Source organism: Epinephelus fuscoguttatus, linkage group LG8 (genome assembly GCF_011397635.1).
Source record: "Epinephelus fuscoguttatus linkage group LG8, E.fuscoguttatus.final_Chr_v1".
NCBI classification, from domain to species: domain Eukaryota; kingdom Metazoa; phylum Chordata; class Actinopteri; order Perciformes; family Serranidae; genus Epinephelus; species Epinephelus fuscoguttatus.
Window position 1 is genome coordinate 9988421 of NC_064759.1, and position 11338 is coordinate 9999758.

The 11338-nt window shown below is 41.1% G+C and overlaps 1 protein-coding gene across 1 annotated transcript; it reads right to left on the reverse strand.

Annotated features, from left to right (window-relative positions):
• Positions 1-1584: 1584 nt before the first annotated feature.
• Positions 1585-9800, reverse strand: LOC125892705 (uncharacterized). The gene is made up of 7 exons (XM_049582864.1): positions 9750-9800; positions 6193-6387; positions 5909-6025; positions 5126-5182; positions 2770-2985; positions 2419-2541; positions 1585-1959 (listed from the first exon to the last, which is right to left on the reverse strand). The coding sequence occupies exons 2-7, from the start codon at positions 6367-6369 to the stop codon at positions 1894-1896; spliced, it is 756 nt and encodes a 251-aa protein (XP_049438821.1). The 5' UTR covers positions 6370-6387; positions 9750-9800; the 3' UTR covers positions 1585-1893.
• Between the last annotated feature and the right edge of the window lie 1538 nt (positions 9801-11338).

The window sequence follows — 11338 nt, forward strand, 5'->3', positions numbered from 1 at the left end:
TGTTTGTTATTAAAGTTAAAGTGGCATGCCACAAATTAAGATCAGTGTAGTCAGCAGGAGGAGTACTATGCATCCTGTAGAAACAGCTGTATGTTTAAATGTTTGAATTTAAAGTTTTTAACAGAAAGCCCTCATTATAAACTGGAGAAATAAACAGCACTGGTATTTACCAGACAGGAAGGATCTTATGAAATATGCTATTAAGCTGCATCTTTGGAACTTGTACACTCAGCATTTTTAGAGCTTGACCCAAACTAGGAACTGAAAATGAGGATATGATGAGCTCAGCTACTGCGATTGATACAACTCCTTTTGAAAGTCCAAAACAGTACAAAAGACACGCACATCCTAACGTCCAATGGAGTGGGAGCAAGACCAAAGAAACATCTGGTAAAGGTTGGAGGTCCAGGTGCTGCACACACTGTGATGCCACACAGCTGGTTCAATATCAGCAAAGTCTCCCTTTATATTCATTGTCTTGTGTGGCGATCAGCAGTGATGTGGTGGTTCACTTTTACACTGTGATCTGTAGCCTATAGTTCGGCTTTAGCTTCTAACTATCTTTGTCTTTTTAACCTGTTGTTGCTGCTGAGTCAGTTTGACATCCTGGATATATCCTTCAAACACAGACTGTAGACCCCTCTGTCTGCTTCTCTCTGGAATCACTCTTTCATTTTTCCAAAAATATGATAGTATTTCTTCAGGGAGTGCAGTTAGTTACAGTGTGGGCTCCATGCAACAGCTTGTTGGACCATCACAAAGGGGCGGGGCTTAGCAAAAGGATCAATCACTAGCTACCAGTTGCATTACTTTCACAATAAATTACTGTTCATTTTACAGTAAATTGTTGTGAAATGACAGCTGTATACTGTGATCTCACAGTAGTTATGCCTATTAATGTGATTTAGCAGTTGACTCCCGTAAAATGGTTACAGTTAAAGCCCATTACATTACTGATGTAACACTGAACACTGTAACTTCATAGTTTATGTACATTTCATGTGATTTGGCAATATGCTCCTATAGAATTGTTGTATTTGACAGTAATCGCACAGTTAAACTCCATATATGACTGTGATTTAACAGTGTAGTTTTGTAAAATTGCTATATTTACCTGCCAGAATTTCACAATAAAATTCTGAATTTGGTTACATATCACAGTAAAAGCCTGTGAGGTGGTAATATGTAATTTATTGTGAAATATTACAGTTAGATGTTGTAAATTCTGTAGCATTTTTGCACTGTAGTATAGCCACTTCACTTTAGTAAAGAGTCTGAACAGTTCTTCTGACACAGCCCATCACCGACCCACCTACAATATTCAGTATTTAGCTTTGTTAATCTTATATTCTGTAAATGTTATGTCATTACTATGTAAACACAGTTTCTAGGACTTCCCTGCACTGCCTGGAAAACTGTCCAAGTGGAGAAACCCCCTTTTTTTGAATTATTGATTTATATTTTGTGGCTAAAACAACAGTAGAATTTAAAGTTACTGTATCAAACATTGAAATCAGTGTTAAAAATCAAACAGTTGCAGCTCTGCTGATGTGAAATGAAACTGCATGCAACATTTCAAGTGTTATGTTACAGAAATGGTTTTATTGTCATACAGTTGTTTGAATCGTGCCTATTCTTGGTATTTTTTCACTTAAAGATATTTTATTGTATCATCATGTACTGCGAGCCCCTCTTTGTTGAAGGAGCGGTGACAGATCAATACAATAGCACAACAACTTATTTACACGTACAAGTGATGTCACAAACAAAAAGGCACCTAAATGTGTCAGAATTGAAGAAGCTGTGACAGAAACTTTTTATTATATTTTGTCTCTTGTACTTTTAAACAATGCCTAAGACTTAAACTCATGATAGCAGAGAACAGCACTTCCTCTAAGCTGTGATGGTGGAGATCTCCTTCAGCACGCGAAGTTTGTAGAGATTTGGGTCATCAGTGTCCTGAAAAGAAAAATACACAAATGTAGTCACACAAGCCTTCACAAAAAAGTAGACACTCAGGTCTCTACGAGGAGAGCTTCAAGGCACAGGTGTGGACGTTCACATTTGGAAAACACTCAGAGATGAGGCACACATAAGATAGGAATATCCAGCATATAGGGAGCACGGTGGTGCAGTGGTTAGCACTGTCACCTCACAGCAAAAGAGTTCCTGGTTCGAATACGGGGTGGGGGAGCCCTTCTGTGTGGAGTTTGCATGTTCTCCCCATGTCAGCGTGGGTTTCCTCTAGGTACTCCAGCTTCCTCCCACAGTCCAAAGACATGCAGGTTAATTGGTGACTCTAAATTGTCCGTAGGTGTGAATGTGAGTGTGAATGGTTGTCTGTCTCTATGTGTCAGCCCTGTGATAGTCTGGTGACCTTTAAACAGCTAAAAAATCCATATCCTGCGCATCCTGTACCTTGTTTGTTTCCCTCTGACTCCTCCTCAGAGCCTTGATGCCCAAAACAGCAGAGCTGATGAAGAGGCAAAGCTGGAGGACCGACATGATGGCCAGCACAGTACTGATGCTCTGCAGAAGATTCTGATGGGACACATGAAGAACCAGTGACAGCTTTAAAATCTTTACCAGTCAGGTACACTGTTTTGTACATTTGCTTTATATTTAGCTATTGCAGCACCCTGCCAGACTTTTGCGTGTTTATTAACATTTAAAAACTTATTATTATAATAATAACTGAAGCTCTGAATGTTTTACTCAGCAGTTACACAGCTTGTATTTTAACAGTTGCAGTGTCATCTCCACACCTACCAGGACCAATGCTTTTGCCCTCAGGCATTTATTCATCATGATCTTCTCTGCAACAGATGGAACTGGAGGCATTGTTATACGTTGGCCGTACCAGTAATCCCAATCCCAACGGTAGCACAACAGCGACAACCCAAAGTAGATGACGAAACGGTAGAGTACGATGGCTACGACGGCAAAAGCAACTCCTGCCAGATTTGCAATGACACTAGCAGTGACCTGAAGTAGAAAAAATGTCAGTTAATACCACATCTGGAATCGAACAATACACAGCACACCCACAGCTTTACAGTGTGGTCCAGATGTTTTATAGCAGCTGTAATTTGGCCTACAGTTCAAAAAACAGGTATGATGGTGCACAAATTAACAGAAGAATTACAGTACGCAGTAATTTTACAATGCCGAGTAACTTCACCAAAGAGCCCTGGAGCAAGCTACTGGAAATACAGACTGCAAAGATATTTAAAGGCCTCAGTATGCTTTGAAACAGTCAGTACATTTACATGACACTTGAAAAAACTGAATTATTGTCTTAATCCGACTATAACTGGACAACTGAAGTGCATGTAAACACGTTACTCTGACTAATATCGGAGTTGTCCAACTCCGATTAAGACACCCAGATAATGCGATTGGAATTCGATATTCTCCCGCATGTATACACCTTAATCGGAGTTAAACTAGACAATGCATGTGCGCATGCTCCACACCCCCTGCGCTGGTGTATGACCCCGGAACAGACAAGACATGCTATTGTTGTAGCCCTCCAACAGCATACGGCGTTCTTGTCTGCCTCTCGAAATCACCATGACCACGAGGGATAGCGTGGACCTTATCTGCACAATCAGTAACGCGTACATTACGTACAAGATGAACAAAGCTGTACGATTATCCATCTTGCTGTTGTTCAAAAATGCCGGTCTGCCGCCTGACTCCAGTTGTTTATTATTAAGTGACGTAATAGGTCAACTGGAAAGGGGGCCTGAAACGACGCATATCGCCACCTAGTGTTGAGGAGGAGGACACATTCCCATCAGTAATTCGATTTTCTCAGTTGCATGTAAACTGGGACAAGGACAGAAGTCCGATTAGACGGCAAAATTGAATTTTGAGCATAGCTTGATTAAGCTGTGCATGTAAACGTACTAACCCTAACCCCCCTAACCCTAACCCTGGTTCCCAACTGGTGGGTCGCAGCCCAAAAGTCAGAATGGACTGCAAGTGATTCTTGAAATGTCATTCCCTGCTGTAGAGTGAGTGACTTACAGACAACTACATGACAGAGACAACAAACTAGCTCGATGCCATGGCCAAATTGAAGTATGACGCTGAATATATTAAACTGTGTACCTTTAACAAATGACTAAGGAGAAATCTGGACCCCGTGACTGGACAAGTTGGGAATCATTGCTTTAATAGAGACTGCAATCCCCTTCAGCTGCCCGCCACAGTTACTGTAATTTTCGAGATCAGACAGTCAAAGAAAGAGTAAGCAGGATGTGAATTTCCCTCTTCAGCTATTTTTTATTCTTCACACAACTGCTTTCCTCATTTTGTAAGCGGACAACCAAACCCAACAATGGTTTAATTTCATCATTAGGGGTCCTCCCCCAGAAAATTTTGAGCGCCAGACTCTTTTTTCCTGCATTATGGTGGTGTAAAGTTTTCACATATTTATTCTCCTGTAGATAAACGTTTCTCTTTCAATGTTATCTCTACAGAGTCAACACACAAGTAGGCACAGTTTGCTTTTCCATCCTCCTTTGTGTCTTTTGTGTTCAGCAAGTGTTAGGCTACTTCCTGTTAAACAGCTAATGGGAGAATGGGAGCGTGGTTAATAGTCGGATGTAATCTATTTCCATGGCAACCAGACTGCAGCAACAGTAGCTTGGAAAACAGCGACATGGCACTGAATGTGATGAATTTACTGTTTATCAGAGCACAGACGAGACAAGAATTAGCACAACATAATGACTCTCTGTCTCACTCTCTGTCTTATGTGGAACGTTTGATACTCAGTTTCTGTGCCCCTATGTTCACCTTTGGGAGTACCCCACCTATGAAGGGCTGTCAAAGTTGTCAGGAATGAACGGAGACTGCTTCCAAAGACATCCACAGTCTGGGCCTCTTCATGTCAACACAACGCAGACAACACTAGAGTCCATATATAAGTAAGGACATGTCCCAACTATCCATATACACACTTTACACACGAAAAGTGTGTGCCTATAGATTAGGTTGTGCAGGCTTTTCGAACGCCTTTCGAGCGTGACTTTATTGAACAGGTATAAACACATTGTGCGACCTAGTTAGTTTGAAGCATACTGAGGTCTTTTCTGTATATAGATAAACACCTCACCAGACAGGGGCTGGGATACTTCTCAGACAACACGGTCAAAGTCCCAATGGCAGCAAACTGGAGAAAAGACAAAGGAAAGACGTTATTTAAACTGCACTCTATCAGACGATTCCTGACTACAACACATCCATCAGGGCAAGAAAGGCAGAGTTTGATTTGGAGATAAAACCAAAAGTGACCACACCTGAAATGTCAATAACGACTCCTAACTGCAGGGAAATGGTGTGCACACAATTAGGGCAAGTACAGAAGGTCAAAGTTGAACCTGACAGCCGGCCTCTAAAGTGTGATGGATGTTTGTTACAGTGTAGGTAAATGATTTTGAGAAACCTGTGGATACGTTTAAAACCTTTCTGATTGTCCGACATTTTGTGTTTCTTACCTGTTCTATTTAGTGATGTGCAGAAGTGGGACCAAGTCACTGCCCTGCAAGTCACAAGCAAGTCTCAAGTCTTTGCAGGTGAGTCCCAAGTCAAGTCCCAAGTCCAGTGCCCCACTTAGCACATTTGGCACCTGCCCACGTCGCCTATAGGAAGAGTCACAACTGCACGTGTCAATACAGGCAAGTCCCAAGTCAAGTTCCAAGTCCTACACTCCTTAACAGTCATAATGTGAGCTTCGCTACTGCGCAGACTCTGACTCCAAATGACGTCACCAGCACAAGATGGCAGCAGTCGTATGCAAGATATTTTAGCTGTTTAATTTGACAGTGGAGGTCAATCATCCATCTACAGTCTATGCTTTGTAACTGTTAGTGCTTAAATAACAAACAAGATTGATTACCAGTAGTCCAAGCAAAACAGGATACCAGTCCGTCACGAACTGCCATGAGGTTTCAGTGTTATTACTGATGACGACCCCGAGACAGACGTTGATAGCCCCAACCATAATTTGTGTAGCCTGCGGAGCCAAAAACACAATATACAAAATATCACCAACAGAGACAGTTTACAGTTACTGAATGACACTGGTATTCTACTGAGTGTTATAGATCAAGAAGGAATAACAAAATTTGCAACGGCTGAATTTCATCAAACATCTTTAGGAACAGAAAGCCGAGCACTGACCCCCAGAGCTGACTGAGAGGTACCCTGGACCCTCCTCAGGTGCTGGGACACAGAGCAGCACAGCGGGTTGAAGCAAAGGGCCTTGAGGATTTGACACAGAGGAGGCCAAGCACATTTGGGGTCAGAGGCCACAGTAACCACTGTGCGTCCATCAGCCTTGTTCATGGTCACCGACATCCTGATCACTTCTGGAGGCTGGAAACAGAATAAGGGTGACGGAATACAGAAACTTAATCAAAGGGAGGCTTTTTGGATCCATCGACTGGATGCTTTAGAGTATCCTGGTCTCAATGAGAATATAGACTTCACTTGTTTTTGTGATTTACCATTACTCTCTAAAAGCTTCGATGGGTGTGTATATATTCGAATTATTTTTTTCTGGGTATCATGTCCCTCTGTGTTATTTTTTCATTATTGTCCATTTGTTTCACCTGCCGTGCCATTATCTGGGTCATGTGATGGCCTCTGATTGGTTCCTGGGGGTTTTCCGTTAATTAAGTTATTCTTAACCAATTCCTCAAAAAGTATTTTGACTTATGGGTTTTTATTTTGAGTTTTCCCAGAATACAGTATTATAGCCATACTGCACTTCACTCTTGTGTACTCTTGTATATCAAATTTTTATCTGGTGAGTTTTGGTAAGCGATAAATCTAAACATGGCTCCCACCCAGATAATCCAGTCTTATCGTAGCTGAAACTTTCAGTAAATAGATAAGACTTCCAGTAAGAGCCTTTTTTTCTTTTCTCTTTGGCCTGCCGACAAAATATCAAACTATGTATGTTTTTAAATGCCTCTTTTCTGTAGTGATTGTAGAGTAAATGACCGCTAAAGGTTACAACTGCTGAGCATAAAGCAGACTATAAGACTGTAAGGAACTACAAGTTGTAATTTCCTGCGTTATTGGAACCCACCAAATGCTGAAGGTGATATTTAAGATTATCTGTTTAAATCCTACCTCCTACCCCTGGTAGGAGACACTGGGGCAGACCCAGAACACACTGGAGGGATTACATGTCTCATCTGTCCTGGAACATCTTGGGGTTCCCCCATAAGGAGCTGGAAAGCGTTGCTGGGGAGAGGGACGTCTGGGGTGCTTTGCTCAGCCTGCTGCCCCGTGACCACACTTCAGATAAGCGGATGAAAGTGGATGGATGGATGTTTAAATGGAACATTTTGAATTTGTTGTGTTGTTAACCCTAAAGGCTAAAGTATACTTGCTGCACGAAACGCGTGCAGTTTTCATGCACGTTTGGGTGACACGCGTATTTTGCGGTCGTTTGGCGCGTAGACTGCACACTTTGCTGCGAGGTAGCGTGACGCGTATGCGAGATGCAATATTGACATGAACACTGGCGACGCTCATGCGACGTATACCTAGAGACTGTGAACGTGAGGTTGGAGGAGGACTGGTGAAAAGGATATAATGGAATGAAAGATGTAGGAGCAAAGTAGACCCAGAAGATGGCAGTAATGCAACGTAACAGATGCCAACCGCTGTAAAACTCCAAAGAAGAAGAATTCCCTGTGCTTTTTCTCATTGATTGCTCACATGGGTAAAACAAGGGAAACAAACTCCCCATGTGATTGGTCGGCCGCACATACCATCTCCGATGGCGGCGGAGACGACGCCTTTTCCTCTGCCGAGTTCTTAACAGCAATAAAATTATGATCTCCCCTTCATCGAGAGTGTCCATGTTTGTGTTTATCCGGAAATGCACTGTCACCACCTTCTTCACTTTTCGCGACCTCTGTGTCTGAGTGCTGCGGTCTGCCCCTGGCAGAGACCACCAGCGTCAGGCGTTTTGGCTGCATCGACAAACGTCCGTGCTGCAGCAAGTATACACACAGGTGCAGCACACCATGTACGCGTACGTTTGGCGACGCAGCAAGTATACTTGTCGCTTAACAGCCCCAGTGAGATGGGCTGAGGTGTGAACCAAATTCATGCTTCATTCATACAGTAAATAAACTCGATATGTTGTTCCGCACTGGGGCCCATGAGGTGGAGGGGATTATAGAGGGAGTGGGCCCTCCAGCAATGTGTTGGGCGCAGATCTGGCCTTTATGAGTAATTGCCATCTTGGAAATATGCCTGTGTTCATAAAAGAACTCTTATTAAATTAAAAACAGTCCCATTTGCTAAATCCTCCTGAGACCCAAACCTTTGTTTGATATGCTTTTTAATTTCTCCTAGCTATTTCGGATCAGTAGGACCCGATAAGTTTAGAAAAATGCAATATTGTCACAATGTCCTCAAACGAGACGATAAAAAGTCCTAATGTCAAACGAGTACTTCCTAATTAACAGTGTCCTAGCTTAGTTTCAACCATAACGTGTGATCAGGTTGTGGACCTTGTCCACTTTTGCGTAGGGGTCGATTGCAGACTGACTTGGCAGAGATGGCTGCCATGTTGTTTTTACATGGATTAGTTGGCGTTTCTCAATCTGCATTCTTGCCTGTACTTGTGTTCTTGCGGACTTGTCAAACATCATCAGTCGCAGCCCAAGTACTGTTCCAATTCAAAGTCCGCATCCAGCCAAGTACAGTCCAAATGCCCGGATGTGAACTTGCTCTGCCTGTTCCATCGGGGATGCATCAGGAGGTGACTTGTGTGGACTTCAGCCAGGTATCCCAGACTGCATTTCTCACAGACTAGCGGCAATGGCAGCCATCCTTGAGAGTTTTTACTCCCGAGTCGAACTTACCAAGTCCGAACTCGCAAGTGCGCATGTCCAAACTTGGAGTACTTGGTATTGAGAAATGCCTAGTGTTTTGTGGTCTTACTACCACTAGATGGCACAAAAAAGTGTCCATGAATGAGGACAACAGGTCTACGTTAAGCAGAATGAAGTATAAGGTCAAGTAAACCCAAAGTGTGATGTCCTCATATAAGGACACGTGCACTTTAAAAAGGCAAACCCATCTTCGTCATTTTTTTTTCTTTTTTTGTAAACTCAATAGCATCTATTTCAAAATTATATACTTCTTCTACATATACAGATATGCAATGATCATTGTTGGGTAATATGTATGTTTATGTTATCCAGTGTCAAGTCTCTGATCATTTGACGAGATGATATGTCCATAATAGCATGCACTGTTGTACTGTACTGTACAAAAATTCAGCACTTCACTTTAGTAAATTGTTACCAATGACGTATTTGTCTCTGTAAGGTAACGTTGTTAACTCAGGCCATAAAGCATTTCCCACGCCATCACTCCTCTGATAATATTATGATGCATGACGAATATTCTTGTCAACAAACTGTGGTCCCTTCTCACGACTCAAGGAGAACCACCTCTTATCTCACTGAGAATATAGTTTGAGATAATTCATGTTATAATAAACAAAACAAAACAAACAAATCTAACCTCTCCGACACATTTTGTGAATTTACATCCAACATAGTTTCGAAATCGTAAAAATCCTGTCTACATTTTGTTTGAAAAATCTTAAACATGCAGTGAACACACTTTGCTCAACCTGAAACATTTTGATACTGTATATGATAAAATGCAATAACTTAAACATTAATATACGAAAGCTGTCTTACCTGTTTCTGGTTGTTTGGCTGCACAGCAGTGCCGACAGGTTGAGCTTCACCTAAAACTGCATCTGTCTGCAATCTTATGGTACAGTTCCTAATATTTGGAAGAGGAGGAGGAAAGATTGGCAGCTCAGCACCTCCCACTCATCCTGAGGCAGACGCTTAACCCTTACCTGAGAGACACGATTTTTATTTTAAATTTAGGAGGTCCAAAATATCAAAACATATCGGTAAACATGAGTTATGGATATAGGTGGCAGATCGCTCAGATACCAATATTGTTATATTGAATTGTTGCTTAATATTCAAACTGGAAAATATCAATATTATATTGATATTATTATATGAGGCAAGATATCGTCTTATCTGCTGAGTATCATGATATTGTAAGTGTTGTCGTTTCCTGGTTTTAAAGACTGCATTACAGTAAAATCAGGTAATTTTCTGAGCTTATCTAGCTGCTCTATTTTTTTGCCATTACCCACTTAGTCATTATGTCTACATTACTGTTGATTATCAAAAATATAATTGTTTAAATATATTGTGAAAGCACCAATAGTCAGCCCGAAAATATCGTTCCTGTCAGGGAGTGACTGGCTGCAATAGTGGTGAGATTCAAAAGCAGGACACAATGAAAACTTAAAGGTTTTACTAAAGATACCAGAGTTTGGTACACAGGAATCAGCCCCCCCTGTGCCACATATTTATTAAATGGATTTATTGCAGTTTTTGTAAATATTGATGCTTTGTTTTAAATATTGTTTGTATTCCTTTTTAACAATATTTGTTTATCTATCTATCTATCTATCTATCTATCTATCTATCTATCTATCTATCTATCTATCTATCTATCTATCTATCTATCTTTTAAAATTGCAAATCAAGAAATTCAACTCTTTCATAGAGATGAATTTGGAACACATCTTTTTAGATACTTGTTTTCAGAGTAAAATATATCATATATATGTCAGGAAGGTATGAAAGCATGTAAATACCACCCAGGCCTACTGTACTACACTCCTGTTGACTGTTCAATTTTTATCTGTTAGGACTGGTGAGTTTTTGGCAAGCAGCAAATCTGAATAAATGGCTCTGACCCAGATACTCCAATCTTATCAATACAAGCTGAAACTGTCGGTAAACAGATACGACTTTCAGTAAGAGCTTTTTTATTTCTTCTCTCTTCTGCCTGCTGGCAAATATCATGTATGTTTTGAAATGCCTCAGCTCTATAGTGAATATTGTTGTGTTAACTCTGACAGCCCCAGTGAGATGGGCTGAGGTACCAACAAAATTCATTCTTAGTAACAAACTCTCTATGTTGTTCTCTAGTTACATAGTGAGTAACATTTTCTCTAATATGCAGATCTTCTTCAGTAAACTGGTACTAAGATATGTGGCTCTGTGAGGTGACGTGTAAACTGAGGCCAGAAAAGGTTTTCCCACTCCATCACTGCTTTGGCTTAAAGATAATGTTATGAGGCATGAGGAATATTCTTGTCAACAAACTGAAGTCTGGGTCCTTTCTCAAGACTCAAGGAAGGTCTCCTTGAGTCTGAGTAAAACTACCTCTTATCTCCCTCAGAATATAGTTT

What these genes read in the sequence shown, in the direction of transcription:
- LOC125892705 (XM_049582864.1), bottom strand. Translation starts at nt 6,369, where the DNA reads ATGTCGGTGACCATGAACAAGGCTGATGGACGCACAGTGGTTACTGTG. An exon ending in CTGTTTTGCTTGGACTACTG is followed by an intron (nt 5,183 to 5,908) that starts GTAATCAATCTT and finishes TCTTTTCTCCAG; the next exon opens with TTTGCTGCCATTGGGACTTT. An exon ending in GTCAGAGGGAAACAAACAAG is followed by an intron (nt 1,960 to 2,418) that starts GTACAGGATGCG and finishes TTTTCTTTTCAG; the next exon opens with GACACTGATGACCCAAATCT.